We start from the raw sequence: 18,499 nt of genomic DNA, 5'->3' as shown, positions 1-18,499 counted from the left end.
CAGACGAATATAAATCTTGTCCATGGGTAGGTTTCACCACTAGTAATTTAAAACAAAAAGCGATCGAAAAAAAGTTGTGCAGATGATTCTGCATATATATTGTATATGTATGTATATATGCATATATTTATATATACATTCACACGCAGCGCTCACGCGGTTTTGCGCTTTATAAAAACGAGACTGAAAAATAAGGTGAAAAGCGCTTTTACAATATTTAAACTTTAAAACGCTTAAAAACATTTTTTAGAGTATATAAAATGTGCATCTGATGCCATCCGGATTTTCATGAAGATACAAAAAAAAGGAAAAAATAAAATATAATATATTAAATAAAACTGTGCAACATTAAATAAAATTCGGTAACAATAAATAAAATTGAACAAATTGAACATACTGAAAATAATGAACATGTTGAACAAATTTAACATGTTGAATATAATGAATAAGTTTAACATAAATAAACAAATTTAAAAAAAACATCCAAATACAAAAAGTAAATATTGCAAAAAGGCTTTTTTAAAAAGTATCTTTCCAGCTATTCATGGGGTATATGTGCGTGCACATAATATTCACACATAGATAAACGCCCATACATACATGTATATATATATATATATATACACGCATGGAAATTCACTCCAGGAATAATGATCTGCGATTTGCGCTAAAATAACATCTTTAACCTCGTAAATCCCAAATTCGCGAGCATACAAATATGTTCCCGCTGGTTTAAACCATTCCATTCATTTAAAACGTAAAAAGTAGTGCTGCCCTGACTAACAAATTTTCAACTGTAAGAGCTGCAATTTCTCCCTTAGTATATTTTTTGATTTAAGAACTGATTGGAAAATATTATCGCAATCTATTTTTGAGAAATGAAAACTCGTGATCATACTGTCTAGTTCTACGTCCGTATCATGATCAGTTGACTTCAATTTTAATAGAGTTAAAATATGAAAATACAAACTATTAGATGGGTCTGTGAAAAATAGTATTTCACTTATAATAAAGAGAACACTTTTAAATAAATTAATATAAATGAACAAGGTACTTTGAACATATGCCATATTATTTATATTAATTATTTTTTCAATATTATCATGTTGTAAGCTTTTATCTTTTTGAACAATTTGATTAAAGTTATATTCCTTTATTTGATATTTTAAGGATACAATAGTTTTAGTTTTTGTATTTATTTCTTCATTTAAATTTTGTATTTCCTCTCTAAGATTGTTAATAAATGCTTTTAAATTTTCATCTTTGTAATTTTCGATACTTTGTAAATTATTATATTCGTTTTCATCAACGTCAATTTTATTTATTAAAATATTTTCTCTTTCTTTATAATAATTACAACTATCCTTTAACATTTTATTTTGCATTTGAAAAAATTCCAAGTCTAATGTTATTTCATAATTCTCTTTGATTGAATCATTTAACTGTTTTCTTATTTCATTTATAGTATTTATAAGCTCTTCTTTATTTTCTTCTTCTGTTTGTAGTATTTCCTTAAAATTTTCATTTTCTTTTTTTAAATGTACACATAAATTTTTATAATATAAATTATTTGTTTCCTCTTTACTGAATTCATTTACTAATTCATCATGTGTAGATTTATAAAAGTCAAGAGTTGAGCTTATATTTTTAATATCATTCTTATATGTATTAACCTCATTTTTTAATTTACTTATTTCATCATTCAAAATGGTAATCTCCATTTTATATTTTTCATTTACTTTTTTTAATTCTAATATTTTATTAAAATTTTCTGAATTTTCTTCTACATACATATCAACACATTCGTTAACTGTTTTATCTTGTGCGTCTAATTTTTTCTGTTTTTCTTCTAATTCTTTTTCTAATATATTTAATCTGCTCTCACATAACATTAAATTACGTTTAGTACCTTGAATATTTCTTAGTTCATCTTTTAAAAATTCACACTTTTCTACTAAATCGGTATTTTCATTTTTCAGTGTTTCTATTTTTTTCTCTGCACTTTTTAACTTATCATTTAATACATCCATTTTTAAATTCATTTCTTCAAGTTTCACCTCATTTTCATCATAAAAATTAAAAGGTTCTTGGTTAGTATATTCAGAGAACCTTTTTCTTCTACTCTGTTCAAAAAAATCACTGTTTTTAGAAATATCCTCTTGTCCTTTTTCCGGAACATTATTTTCATTGTTTTCATTCATATCAACAAATGAACACCTATCGTGAAAGCTTTTTCTTTTAATAAAACTTCTAAGAGTAGGAGATAAGTTCACATTATTTATATCAAATAAATTATTCTCATCAATATTATTGCAAAGTAGTTTTATCTGATCTTTTAAAAATTTAATATACTGTTGATTTTTTTCTAACATATCATTTTTATCTTCAAAATTTTGTTGATGTTTGATAATAATGTAATTCTTATTTGTTATTTCTTTGTTTAACTCTTCTATATATTTGTTCAAATTCCATATCTCTTCATTTTTTTTAATTAATTCTTCATTCTTTTTGCTCATCTCTTCAATGTGCATCATCTTCTCCTGTTCGATGTTAACTACTTCTCCTTGTACTTCTGTGACTTGGTCCCTTTTATTGTGATTCTTATTACGATGGTCATTATCGTTGTCATGAGTTTTTCTATTACTACCACAGCTGTTACTTCTACTTCTACTTGTACTTCTATTACTGTTATTATTATACAACATGCTTCTATGGCAGTTTATAATATCCATTATTTCTTCATCTTCGTTTTCAAATATGGTCACTATTTTTTCCCGTATGTCTAGTATATTAAAGTCTTTGTTAAAACATATATCTATGATCTGAATGCACTTGATTTTATATCTATTCGTTCTTTCCATTATCTTTTCCTTTTCTATGATAGCATCATTTAGCTCTATTTCCCTCTTATTAAGTGCTACGTCATTACTATTTACTATTTCCTCCAGTTCCTGCTTCTTTTCTTTTAATATATTAAAATTGTTTTTAAAAATTTCTAACTCTTCTTTCAGAATGTTGTTGTCATTTTCTAACTTGCTAATTATGATCATCAACTCATTTTTATTTATCTCTTCACATGACCCCGTTGCATAATTTCCGCTATAATCCCTATTGTTTCCAACTCCGTTTTTATTTCTGCTCCTACTTCTGCTTCTACATCTACTTCTGCTCCTACTTCCGTTCCTGCTCCTGCTTCTGCTTCTGCTTCTACTTCTGCTCCTTCCCGTTCTACCTGTTTTCTTTTCTTTCCTCTTTTTTTTGCTACTTCCCTTTTCCACTGCGCCATATCCTTCCTCCGCATCTTCCTCGCTCATGTTCGCTTTGTTCATATCCTCAATTTTTTTAATTAATACATCATTGAACTCCTTTAACTCGTTTATTACCTGATTTTTGGATTCAAAATTGTTTTCAAGGTTCTGTATAATTTGCATTTTATCATGAACTTCATTCTTAAGGTACACATTCTCCTCGGTTAACTCCTTTAACATAATCTTATTTTTTATATTTTCATTATTTAATTCATTTAAATTTTGCGCTGCTTGATCAAGAGACGTATTTAAATAAGTGAGATCCGTTTTTAGAAACTCGTTCATTTTCTCTGCCTTGGTTGTGTTCTCATTTTTTTCCATTAATTGATCCTGCATGTTTTTTAATTCATATTCATTATTTTGTATAATTACAATCTTATCATTATATTCATCACTTAATTTCTTGTACAGTATTCTTAGTTCTTCTTTTTCTGCTAGTAACCTATCATTGTGTTTGGTCTCTTTCGATAATAGTTCATTAAGCTTTTCCGTTTCTTCTATATTTTTTAAAAAATCATTAGACAATGAATTCAATTTTTTTTTTAAAGTTTTCATATTTTTTTTTAATTCACCTTTTTCCTTATTTGATATGTTATTTATCTTTTTAATTTCATTTATAACATTGTTTATAATATTATTTATAATACTGTTATAGCTATACTCAAGAATATTTAATTTTTTATATACGGTACTCAGTTCTTCTCTTTCACACAAATTATGTATTTCAATGCATATACTTTCAAAATTGTTGAAATCTTCCTCTATAACCTTTAATACATAATCTAAATTATCAGCTAATTCTTCATTCTCTTTTTGAAAAGAATGTGCGTTTTCACTCAAATATAACGCATTATTCGAATTCTGATTGTTATCCTTTTTACCTGAATCCTTCTTTTTTATTAAACTTAATTTTAAGTTCTCCTTCGTGTTAGATGCACTTTTTTTTATTACATCTACTAGATGCTGTTTTATTAAACTAATTTGTTTAAAGAATGGATTGTCCATAAGAATTCTTTTTATTATTTTTTTATATATGAGTGAATCATTTAGTATATGCAATATGTTCTCATACGTGTAATTATTTTCACTTATATATTCGTTTAACTGTACCAAAAATTGTAGGTTATCTTCAAATATATGTATTTTAGATGAAATATGATCAATTATAGATTTATATTCATTTAGAAGTTCTTCCTTCTTTATAATCTCGTCCTCATTATGAACTATTTTTTCCTTTAACGCTTCTATAACCCTATTTTTCTCATTTAATGCATGCATATACTTTTCATCTTCATTTGTACCCGTTTCAATATTGTCACTATTAACGGTATTGCTCAAATCGTTCCTACTTTGCATATTTACATTATTATCTTCTTGTATATCCTTCTGTAACTCTAATTTTCTTTTCATCTTTTTAGATAGCATGTTATAAATCTGCTCACATTCCATTACTTTTGACTCATACACTATTTTAAGTTCATTATATTTTCCTTCATCTTCTCTTAACCTTTTTTCATGTAGTTTCTTTTCTTCATTTACATCCTCTATATTTGCTAACAAGATGTCTATATCAGATTTCATGTCACTATTTACCTTTTGCAATTCTATATTTATATTGTACAAATCTTCATTTTTTTTTTTTAGATTTAGAATTAATTCATGAGCGTCATCTAAGTCCTCTTTTAATTTTTTAATATCCTCCCCGTCGTCTATAATTTTTTCTATAGATTTTCTAGTAATATTTAGCTTCTCCCTGTTGACGTCTTTTATTTCCTTTTCAAGATTAGTTATTACACAATTTAAATGGTCCATTTTCTTTTCATAATCATTTATTTTTTCTTCCAGTACATTCTTGCTATTATTTATCATGCTTATTTCATGCGCCGATTCAATTAATTTTTGTTGTAACTCTAATATTTGATTGTTTTTTTCATTTATTTGCTCTTCTGATTTTCTGAGGGATTTCAAAATGTGAGAATCATCACTTTTGTATCTTTCTAGTTCTTTTTCTATTTTACTTCTATTCATCTGTTCGGAGTGTAGTATCTCCTTGAGTCCTTCCAGTTCTTCCTCCATTTTTCCTTTATTCATCTGTTCCATGTGTAGTAGTTCCTTTAGTCCTTCCACTTTCTCATCCATTTTTCCTCTACTCATCTGATCCGCGTGTAGTAGCTCCTTGAGTCCTTCCAGTTCTTCCTCCATTTTTCCTCTACTCATCTGTTCTGATTGTAGTATCTCTTTTAACTTTTCTAACTCAACTTTGTATAATTCTTTTTCTTTTTTTTCAATTTCTGATGTCTTCTTGTATATTTCTATATCCTTTTCACGATTCACTAAATCATTTTTCAAATTTTTAATTTTCCTTTTAAATTCCATAAAATATGTGGTATATTCAAGTGAGTCTAAATTTAAGGTATCATTTTCATTTTCTATATTATAGTTATATTCTTCGATTATTCTTAAGGAGGCAGAGTTGCTCATGTTGTTACTAGGTGATTTGTTTAACAAGACATCCCTATCCTTATTATTTCCACTAGTGCTGTTGTTATTATCACCATTGTTGATATCTAGCAATTCTATGATGTCATGATCTTTCAGTTTTTCGTATATTTTTTTTAGCTTGGTTTCCTTAATTTTTATATCATTCTGTGCGCTGTACAACTTTTCGAATTTAATCATTAGATCGTTTTTTAACTCTTCCACATGGATCCTTTCATTATTTAATTCTTCCCTTTTCATCATTAACTCGTTTGTTTTACTTATTAAATCTTCTTTATTTTTGAGGAATTCACTTTCTCTACTGATAAGATCTTCTTTGTTTTTCATAAGTTCATTTTCCTTGTTCATAAAATTTTCATTCTTGATTAATAATTCATTTTCCTTATATTTTACATTTTTTTCTCTAATATCTACTTCATCTAACTTATCATTTATATATGTTATTTCTTCTCTTTTTTTATCAAGCTGGTTTACTAAGTTTTTCAGTTCGTTAGTATATGATTCCTTTTCATCCTGTAATATGTCTAATTCATGTTTCCTCTCCTGTGCTTCCCTCTCATACAAGTTTTTCTCTATAACCATTTGATTTAATTTTTCTTCTAAGTTAAAAATTTCATCTTTTATCTTTATCAGATTGTCATTATTCATTTCGTGCCTTTTCTTTAGTTCTACTTTGATATAGTACTGATGCACTTTTATCATAATATCCTTTATAAACAGCAAATATTTTGTCTTCGTTTTGTCATATAATTCTTTTACGAATTCATCAATATTAGTTCCATCCGATTCAATATAGGTAATAATTATATGTTGAACAATGATAATGTCTTCTTCTAAAAGCTGCATATCTCTTTTCCTCTGATCAATATTTTTCTCAAGATCTGATATATACAAAAGTTTGTCTTTTATATCTGCTTTAAGTATGATTATTTCCTTGTCCATTTCTTTTATAGCTAATTCTATTAGGGCATATTTTTTATCTTTTTTTTCATTTTCTTCTTCTAATCCTTTTATGTAATATTTTAAATTATTAGCTTCTTCCTTATAATATTCAATTTTTTTCTCGCTATCAAATTTTAGTTGATTATAACTCGCACATGAATTTTTTAAGTCTATTCTTAGTTCATTTAATTTTTTATAATGTAAATCACTTTGTATTTGATTCTTTCTTTTTAATTCATCCAGTTCGTTTTCATAGTGATCCATTTCGTTCTTATTTACTATACTTTTTTCCTTTTCAAATGTAGTACTACTCCTTTTGATACCATGATCTATTACATTTTCATATTTATTCTTTTCGTTTAATAGATCAACATAGTTATCTATTTTATTTCTCAGGTTAACAATTTCATTTTCTTTTTCCTCTAATGTACTATTTATTAAATTCTTTTCTTCCTTTGAATCATTTAAGAGATTATTTAACGTATTTATTTCATTATTTAGATTAGCTATTTGTAGTTCCAATTCACTGATATATTTTGTATTACTAGATTTTTCACTTTTCAGAAAATGTACTTCTTTACCTAATTCCTCCACTACTTGCAATTTCTCACTAATTATATCCTCTTTTAATTGCAATTCTTCATTTAGTGTATTTTTTACATTCTCTGCTTTTTCTTTTAATTGACTATTTACTAACTCTAACTTTTTAATAATATGTTCTTTATCATTAATTTCTATATCTTTTAATTTTTCTATTTTATCCTTTTCATTTTTCAAAATTTCCAATTTCCCTTTAGTTTCTTCTAATGTATTTATCGATATATTATACTCGTTTAGTAGTTCTTCATATCCGTTCCTTATTTTTATAATCATTTCATCATTTTGCAAGTCATGCACATTGCTAGTAGCTTTAGTTTCTTCAAAAGATTCATTCAATTTCTTTTTCAAATCTTTTTTTCTTCTTAATTCTTCTTCATATATATTTTTTAAATTATTAACTATTTCTTCTTTATTATTCAAGTGCATGTTCATATTGTTAACCACAATTTCGTACTTCTTTATCTCCTCTTCTTTTTGCTTTAGTTTATTAATTAGTTCGTTTGTCGACTTAGTAACTTCATTGTTATACTCCTCCTTCAAAATGTTATTAATATCTCTTCTGATTAATTTGATATATGTTTCGAGACTGTCATTTTTTAGTAAATCTCTATTTAAAACTTCTATAGAATTTATGTGCTTAGTCAGTATCACTAAGTCATCTGGTGATAGGAGAAAATTATTATGTTTATTATTTATGTTCCCATCCTTTCCTATTCTATTTTGTGCATTATGTGATGTTACATCTATATTCATGTAATCCTTTCGACTTATATCATCATTCTGTTTTATTCGACTACTACAGTTTAGATCGAACAAATTTAATTCTATTTTCTTCTCTTTTATGAAATCTTTTAGTGAGTTGTATTCATCCCATAGACTGTTATACTTTTCTGTTAGTTCATTATTTTGTTTTAAAAATTTTTCACAATTATTTTCTAAGTCGCTATTTTTTTTTTCAATTATTGAAAGGATATCCTCATATTCCCTAATAATATCATTATCATTTGGAGAAAAGCTAATTCTCTTGTTAACTGTTTCATCCTTCTCTAATTTGTTAATATTGTGTAATAATGATTGTTCATTTTCGTGTTCTTTATTATTAATTATAGCTATTTTTTCATTTAATTCATTTTTTAAACTGGTTATTTCAGTGTCCATCTTTGCTATAACACCTTTTAGTGTATCATTCTCAGATATCAAATTGTTACTCTCCAACAGCAACTTGGAATTTTTTTGCCTTACTTCCTTGTGTTCGTCTAATAAGGTACAAATTTTATTCAAATTAGAATTATTACTATTATTATGTTGATTACTATTAATATTATTACTATCATTCCTATTACTACTGCTACCCCTCGGGTTACTTCTTATATTTCTCCCTTCTCTACTCTTCAGTATGCCACTGTCATCCGTGTCTCTACAGTTAAGCAACTTTTCTATTCTTGCTTCGTTCTCTTCATACATTCTATGTTGCTCATTCTTAATATTTAATTCTTCTAACAGACTGCTGTTTTTACTAATCTCCTGCTCAAGTTCTTTTAACAATTTTTCATGAATCCTTTGGAACTTTTCAACATTGGCTGAGTTTTCATTTAATATTTCATTTATTTTTGTTTTTAGTTTTATCTCTTCTTCTTGATAATTCTTATTCTGTTTTGAATAATTAAATATTTCTTTATTTAATTCCTCAATCATATTCTTTTGATTAACTGCTAATAAGCATTTTTTACTATAATCTTCCTTTAACTTTATAATGTATTTATAAAATTTTCTTAATTCTATCCTACTAATAATAATGTCATTCTCATTATTTTTATCACCGTACGCTGTGAAGAAATTTACGATTATCTTCGAACTCACACTACTACTAGTATCATCATCCGCTGAGTAGTTACTAGGCGTATTCTTATAATTATCAAAATTGGTGAAACTTCCCAGATGATCAGAATTCGCAAAATTGTCATGAATAACCATTAAATTGTTTGACTTTATTTTTCTCAGTTCCGATTTAAAATATGCATAGTTAAAATTATTTTCACTAAATATGTCTATGAAACCTTTAATCCTGTCGTTCAAGTAGTACAAATAATTTTTTGCTCTCTTATTGCACTCTTCAAAATGAGAACGTTTGTTCAGAATAATATTATATTCATCAATTTTATTTTTAAGATTATAAATTTCTAATTTTAAGTTTTCGTTTTTTTCTTTTTCTAATTTGTTCATATTAATTAATTCCTGCTTATTGGGAGAATTTTCTATTTCTAGCATTTTATCACAAGGACTACCTTCGTCCGTCTTGCTTTTACTTCTGGAGTTGTCCTTTTGCAAAGATGATATTATTTTGATTAACTCTTTATTATCATTGAAAACATTTGCGTTCAGGTATTCTAATTCACTAATTTTTGCTTTAAGTAAATCATTTTCAATTCTTAAATCGTTCATTTCGTTTTTTAAATTATTCAAAATAATGCTTTTCTCACTGTTGTTATCCTTTATTTTTGCTGCTTTATTATGCTTATTATCACAATTATTATTATTACTATTATTAGTAGCAGTAGTAGTATAATTTTTTATTTTATTTATTTTTTTTTTTTCTTCTTCTCCATCCTTTTCATCAAAATAATGTAACTGTTCAATGTCTTTCCTACGATCATCATTATAATCACATAAACTAATATGCCTCATTTCTAGAAAATTTTCCCTTTCCTTTATTTCCTTCTCCCTTAATTGACACGACTCAGTCAAATAATCATCGCTAGCTTGCTTCTTCGCCTTAATATTCTCATATAGGGATGAGGATGGAAGGTTATTAAATTCTTCAGACAATTTTAAATATTTCATATATAGATCAAATTTTTCTTTATCCAAATCTACTAATTTTATGTTGTATTCTTCATTTTCCTTAACCAGATTGTTTACATCTTCAATTAAGGATTTATTCTTTTCACTTAATTTCTGATTATTCTTTCGAAGATCACTTATTTCTTTATGTAGTGAAGATTCAACTTTTAATTTCTCATCATGCACTCTTTTCAATTCATCATATTTATTTAATAACGTTTCCTTTTCATTTAAAATATCCGTTATAATATCATCATAATTTTTTAATTTTGTAATTAGTGCACTCTCTTCCTTCTTTTCCAATTCTGATTTTCCTTGCTTCTCCTTTTCAAAAATGTCGTACAAATCATTATACTTATTTTCAAAAGCACCATATTTGTTTTTTAAATTTTGCGCATATGTTTGCAGTTCTTCTTTTTCGATAATATGTTCCTTTATGTCGTCGTTTAATTTTTTTATTATTTCTTCATATTCATTTATCTTAGACTCTTTTTTAAATATATCATCAGTTAAGGCTAAAAATTCGTTTTCCAATTTTAAGCACTTCGCATATTCTGTTTCCACACGTTCTTCATCTTCTTTTCTCTTGTTCATTAAGTATTCTATGTGTTCATTTTTTTTTTCTAATTGTTTTTCTATTTTATAGAATTCTTCATCACATTCCTTTTGTTTATCAATAATAGTAATTATTTCTTTTTGTAAGCTATCAATTATGTCTTCATAATTTACAGTTTTCTTTTTTAAATATTCATTTTTATTTCTATATATATTTAATTCGTTCGATATTGCGTCTATTTGAAATTTAAGATATTTATTTTCAGCTACAAATCCATATTCATTGTGTGTTGCATTGCCCTTTTCGAAAAGCTCATTCTTTTTCTTCAATTCGTTTACGCAATTTTCCATATTCATTAAGTTATTTACTTGTTCGTTTAGATATTTATTTTCTTGTATTAACTTTTCATTTTCATATTTTAAAATTAATAAATGTTTTCTTTCTATCGTATCATTTTTATGACTACAACTTCGGATATCTCTACTTAGTTCTTTATAATTCACAGAAATGCTGTTACTGTCGAAAATGCTGCCTTCAGAATTGTAGTCTTCAAAATTTTCCACATTATATTTGTTATACTCCTCATTTTTATTCCTATTTGAACTGCTTGCATTATTGCGTTCCTCATTTTCCCTTAGTTTTTTTTTCAAATCATTTATTAGATCCTTGTCTTCTTTTAATTTTTCCTTAAAATCATTATATTTCTTTTCAGCGTTTTCTAACTTGGATTCAAATACCCTTTTTTTAAATATTAGTTGCCTTATACATTTAAGAAAATCATTTATATAATTGAAAATTTCATTGGTGTCATTTGGTTTTATATTACCTATATCGCTGTTCATCGAACTGTGAAGACTGCTCAGGTTTAGAGAACGGATAAGCATTCCATTCTCCTCATCATCAGTCTCGTTTTCCTTGTCAATGTTCATTTTTATGTCTGTCCGCGCATCCTCCTGCATATGCACCTCCTTCCTATCATTGTTGTATTTATCCTTTGCGTTTAGTTCCTTTTCTAAGTACTTTTTGTAGTAAATGATGTGGGAGCATATTTTATAATAAACATTTAAGGTCCTGTTATATTCATTAATTATAACGCTTTTTTCATACTCCTTATTTTTGTTTTCCGTCTTTTTCATATCTAAATCATTTAACAACTCAGATTTCTCTTCAACTTCATGTTTAAAGAAATCTATTTGTTTTTCAAGAATTTCATTTTTAACCATTAACTTATTTTTAACATCCGTCAATTCATATAATTCGATGGATAATTCTTTGCATTCATCACTTCTAAGTGCAAGTAATTCATTTACTGCATACAATTCTGAACTAAGTTGATTTGTGTCTTTTTCAAGACTTTTAATTTTTTCATTATACGCAATAATTTCATTATTCATCTTTCTGATAATATCATCTCTCCTTTCTATTATTCTTTCCATTTCTACATATCTTCTGTTATCTATGGATGATTTGTCTTTTAATTTTCTTAGCTCTTGTTTAATTGCATCGTTCTCCTCCTTCAAAAATAGACTATATTTTTTTAATTCTACGATTCCGTTCACATTGTTTACATTACTGTTATAATTATTGTTATTACTAATATTGTTGCTAACAAATTTGCTACTTCCTCTGTTGTTGTTATTAAAAATGCACATGCCTGAACTGATTAGGTCATCCAAATCTACATCCTCATTGGCTTTTATTCCTAAGTCCTCTTCGGTAAATATTTTGTATTCTAATTGCGTCTTTTCCATTTCGTTAATTTTAATATCACCAAAAACAGCTTTTCTCAAATTGTTTTCTAATTCTTCTATTATATTATCTTTATTTTTTTTAATATCATTTAAGATGAAAATTTCCTGATTTAATTGCTCTTTTTCATCCTTAAGTTTTAACAACATGGAATCGTGTTCAAGAATTTTGGTTTCGCGCAATTTAATATCTTCGTTTAATGCTAGTATATTTTTTTCCTTTTCTTCATTAACAAGCTTTTCTTTTTTTAAATCAATACATAATTTTTCATTATCTTTTATTAACTCATCAATTTTACCTTCTAATTCTTGAACTAAAATTTTCATGCTAGTATTTTTATCTAACAACACTTTATATTCTAACATTTGCAATTCTAAATCGGATACCATTTTTAATTGATTTTTCACAGAATTTTGAATTTCTTTATTTTTTATTTTCAAATTATCAATTTCGTCTATGTATTTATTTTGCTCTAATTGATAATTCAATTTCAAAGTATTAATTTCTTCCTCCTTTTTAATAGCATATTGATGTGCTTCCTTTATTTCGTTTATAAAATTTTTTTCATTTTCTTTTAATATATCATTAAATCTTTTTTCCTCCTCTAGAATTTCTCTTAATTTTTCCATTTCATTTTCGTATGTATATTTTTCCTGCTTAAGAATATCAATGGTTTTCTTCAATTTAATTATTTCTTCATCCAAATTATGCATGACGTTTTTTATATTGTATATATCCTCTTTTAAACAATCATTTTCTTTTGCTAAAAAGTCAATTTGTTTTTCTTGATCATTTTCAATTTCTGTTAATCTTTCTTTCAGATGAATTTTCGAATTTTCCACATTTTTCAATTCGTTACTCAAAAAATTACATTTCATTTGTATTTCATTAAATTCTAGATTTTTTTCATCTAATTGTTTCATTAGTATATTAATTTCATTATTCTTTTTCTTTACATCCTCTGAAAGAGTTAAGCAATCTTCTACTCTTTCATCTCTTTCAGTTAGAATATTTTTGATATTATTTTCGTATTGTTCGTAGAGCTGATTATATTCATTCATTTTAACTTTTAATTTATTTTCTAACTCATTAATTCTAGCTACCATTTCGTTTCTTTCTTCTTCAAATTTTAAATTAAACTCACTTAATGCATCTACCGTTTTTACAATATCCTCTACCGTTTCTGAAAACTTGTCTTTTTCATTTAGTTGAAAGTGTAGAATATTTTTCTTGTAATCAGAATCATTAAATTCAAATGTTTCATACAACTCATTAAATTTTTTAATCTCATTCATTTCAAAACTTTCACATAATTCTATAAACATTTTGTTAAACCCCTGAACCCTTTGTTTTAAATTTTTATAAAAATATTCTTTCTTTTTATACAATTCGTTTATATTGTACAAGAAGTAGTCTCTATTTAAAATTTGATCTTTCAGCATATCTGCGTTAATCTGCTTATCACGTAATTCTTTCTGCAATTTGGTAGTCACCTCACTCATATTATTTAAATCATCATGGGCTTCTTTTAAATTAGTTTCATATTTATACGTAGCTGATTTTAAATAAAACATTTCATTTTCTGTATTTTTCTGAATCAATTCTAATTCTTCAATTTTGGATAATCTTAATTTTAGCTCAGTTTGTATACTTTCGAATTTTTTCTTATAAAGATCAATGTCTTCCTTATATTTTAAATTTAAATTATCTAATGCGATATTGTCCTTAGTTAAAATATCATTTTTCTCTCTTTCTTCATTATATTTAAATTCCATTTTCTTTAAATGTTCATCAAATTCTTTTATTTTATTTTCTTTTTTCTTCATATATTCTACCAGCTCATTACATTCATTAAATATATCTTGCGTTTTCTGTTCATGCATTTTTATTTCATCTTGTGTTTCACTATATTTTTCAAACAATAAATTATAACTCTTTTCAATACTTCCTAATTTCTCTGTTCTTTCCCTTATCTCGGTAATTAACGAATCGTGTTCATTTAGCAAATTCTCATATTTCATATTAGTACAATTTAATTCCTTCTCATTATCTATTAGTTTCCTTTGCATCATTAATGTTTCTTTTATTTTTGATTCGTATTTTCTTTTTATATAATTAAGATTATTTATCATCTTTCCAGATTGAAACATGGAAAAGTCACTTATTTTTTCTTTTTTTTCCTTCTGATTTTCCTGTATTATTACTCTTGAATCCGTACTGTTAGGTATAGAATAAAACGTTTCCAAACCTTTTACATTTCTTTCCTGATCTGTTAATACAATTAAGTTTACATTTTCTTTCTCATTTAAATAAGACAGAGTTCCACTCAACTGTCTGTATGCCTTTTTGTATTTTTTCACGTTTATTTTGAAATGACTATTTATGGAAAATCTGTGCATTTTTATTTTCATGTACACAATTTTCATCTTCATTTTCTTTTCCTTTTTGGTAATTCTATAATTTTCACTAGAACTACGTTTTAAATGTTCCTCCTTTTCTAATGATTTGAATACTTTTGTTGATCTACTATTAAAACTATTCTTTCCATCTATACTTGTGTTGTTATGGCTTTTCCTCGACTTAGCAACAGAGGACACCATTAATTGTGTGTTTGTCTTTCCACTGTCTGACAATAAATCTTCTTTTGAATTATTTTCAGAGGAAGAAGAAATAAAAAACGAATTATTAATATCATTTTTCTTATTTTCCCTATCAATTCTTTTTATATTTATAACTAAATCTTTTACTGTACACATTATTTTGTTGAATGTTCTTTTGAGTTCTTTTCCTTTTCTTTTTTTTTGTCTTAATAATAATTTATATTTTAATTTTTCTTTTTTTTCATATTCTAAACAAAACAAAGACTTCTCTGCATCCGATTTCGCATACATTAATTCATTCTTAATTCTGACATTTTCATTTGTTATCATCTGTAATTTATCAAATATTTCTTCATTTTCCTTAATTAACAGTATATTTTCATCAGTCAATTTATCTATTCTGAACATCAAATCACTCTTTTCTTCAGAAGCATTTTTTTTAGATTGCATAAATTTGAAAATTCCATTATATCGGTTATCTTGTTCTCTTGTATTTTCATATTCAGGGGTTCTTTCGTTTCTATCTTCATTTTGTATAGATGATTTTTCATTTACATATAACAGGTCATCCACAACGAGACCCCCTTTATTAGGAAGTAACTCCCCCTTATCACTTATATTATGGTTAATAACATTATTACTGATAACATTTCTGCAGTTATTCGTGTTATTATTATTTAATTCGCTGTTCAGAAATACGGTTCCTTTTGTTAGATGATCATTTTCTATTTGCAATTCGTTCAATTTTTCCATAATTTTTATATTTTCATATTCCATTTTAACCTTCTCCTCTTTTAACCTCTCGTTGTATTCATGAAAAATAGCTATTTCAGCTTCCTTCTTTTGTAATTGTTCGCTTAATTCATTTACCTTTTGTTGGTAATATTTTATATTATCATTAAAATTTTGAATCCTGAATTCAGATAATTCTAATATTACTTGGTTATCCTTATTTTTTTTTTCTGATTGATTTAACTTTTCCGTTAGTTCATCTATTATGTAATTCTTTTCTTTAATTTCTATTTCTAGGTTAGAACAAATATCTTTCAGATCAAAACATAAGTCTTTAATTTTTTTTGATTCACCATCTGTGTGCTCACCTTTCTTATTATTGAATAGTTCTTCATTTAACTTATCAATAGTTTTGACTAATTTTAAATTTCTACTTTCTAATTCTATAATTTTAATATCTTTATCTTTAATATCGTTTTTAATTAATTTCATGTGGTCAACATCTAACGTTATAGTATTTCTTTTACCTATTGTGTTAGTACTACTCCCATTTGTTTCACTCGCGTTTATAGTAGTATTATCGTTAGCACAGTCCTCATTATAATCCTTATTTATCTGACTGACAAGGACCACTAAATTTGCATTTTTTTCTTCAAGATCTTTTACCAGTTGCTCTAAATTTATATATTCGTTACTTAGTGTGCAATACTTTTCGTAAGAATTTTCTATATATGTGATATAATTGTCAATGTATTTTGTTAATATTTCTTTATCTTTATTCTGAATAGATATATGACTTTTTAAATTATGTATTTCTTTTTTTTGACTAAAAATAATTTTATCGTATTTTTCATTTAGTAAACAATTTTCATTCTTTTCATGTAAAAATTTATTGTAAAGATCATCATACTCCGCATTTAGTAATATGAACTTTTTTTCTTGTTTATGTAAATCTATTTGATAGGTCAAATTAATTTTACTAATACAATCTTTTAGGTAAAGCGTGTACATTTCATCTGCAACGAATTTTTTTAAAAAATGTGTATTTTCCTTTTCTAAAGAATAAATGAGCTTATCTCTTTCGAGCAAGCTTTTATGGTCATATACAACTATTTTATATAATACATTGTACAAAATAGACATTTTCATAAGGTGCTTTTTACATAAAGATTCATCTAGATTATTTTCTGCATTAAAAATATTTTGCATTATAAAACTGTTTTCATTATTTTTATAATAATCCACTTCTTCTTTTAAAAAATATATTTTCTTTTCTATATCTTTGTTCGTTTTTTTTATATGTTCATACTTTTTATTTAAAATCTTTAATTCGTCATTCTTGTTCTCTAATTCTATTTGTAGTAATTGTACTTCCTCTTTAAAATTATCATTAATTGCTTCATTACTGTTGTTTGTCCCATTACTATTTATGGTTATATTCTTCCTTTCCTTTATAACCTTTTCTAAGGCTTTTATTTTAATTTCCTTTTCTTGATTTATTTCCGTTTCTTGCTTATAAAGCTTCTCAATAATTTCAGCCTTTTTTAATTCCTCTTCCTTAAACAGAAGTTCATCTTTTAAACAATTTAGCATAACCACATTTTTATCCAATTCTTCTTGTAGTCTTTTTATATCATTCAATGATTCCTCTTTATAAGTATTGTACTTAATTTGAATTTTGTTTTTTTCATCCAATAACTCATTTAAAAGAGAAGCATTTTTTAAAGAAAGTAAATTTAACTTTTCAGTATCTTCATTATATTTCTTTTTCAATTCACTATTTTCTATTAAAGCATTTTTTAATTCCGTTTTCAGTTTAACTACTTCATCTACAATATTATGCTCCATAATTTTTTCATTTTTTATGCTACTCCCTTTATTATGTTCTATTATTCCATTATTTGTATTTTGCTTCTTTATATCTTCACTTAGACTTTTATGAATATTATTTACTTTATTTGTCTTATTTATCTTACTTTTTTCTATGTTATTCGTGGAATAATTATTCATATTTTCAAAACTTTTACATGTATTTCTCTGCTTCTCCTTTTTCTTTTAGTAATTTATAACCAAAAAGAAAAAAAAAAAAAAATTTAATCACATTAACAATGTAAAAGTGGTTACGTATTATATTTATTTTCATCTACATATGCTGGTATATATGCGTAAAAAAATGCATATGTACGTATTATTTTATACGTATGTATGCATATATATATATATATACAAAAAAGGAAAGGTATACGAAGCATTACATCATTGGCGTAAGCTTAAAACACATACATTTTTAACATACGAATTGCCCTAAACTATGTTCACATATTTTTAATTATATATACATATACATATATATATATATAATATATGTATATGCTTATGCATAATTTTACAAACTCTAACACGCCTGAACGCACATTATAAGAATGCTACATTTTTTGTATGTATTCTTTCGTACAAATATTCCTCACAAAATTGGAAAATTACTATTATATCAAAACAAAAAAATTTTACAATTATGCATATATATATTTGTTCGTATTTTTACACATTAAATTTTTAAATACAATGTACAATGTTTTTAAAAAGTTTAATATAGTGCATATTACGCAAAATATGAGGATTTATTTTGTGTATTTTTTGGAAAATACATCTGAAAATACGCATTTATATAC

At 25.6% G+C, this 18,499-nt stretch overlaps 1 protein-coding gene across 1 annotated transcript; it reads right to left on the bottom strand.

The window, feature by feature from the left end:
* Positions 1 to 779: 779 nt before the first annotated feature.
* On the bottom strand, positions 780 to 17,837 carry MKS88_005788 (uncharacterized protein; the record flags this gene model as incomplete). Its single annotated transcript, XM_067219082.1, has 2 exons — positions 780 to 4,284; positions 4,381 to 17,837. 2 exons carry the CDS (start codon positions 17,835 to 17,837, stop codon positions 780 to 782), a joined length of 16,962 nt encoding a protein of 5,653 aa, XP_067070993.1.
* Between the last annotated feature and the right edge of the window lie 662 nt (positions 17,838 to 18,499).

The sequence above is a fragment of the Plasmodium brasilianum genome, chromosome 14 (genome assembly GCF_023973825.1).
Source record: "Plasmodium brasilianum strain Bolivian I chromosome 14, whole genome shotgun sequence".
Taxonomy (NCBI): Eukaryota; Apicomplexa; class Aconoidasida; order Haemosporida; family Plasmodiidae; genus Plasmodium; species Plasmodium brasilianum.
Note: the sequence above shows the minus strand (reverse complement) of the source record. Positions and strands in the feature narration are given on the sequence as shown.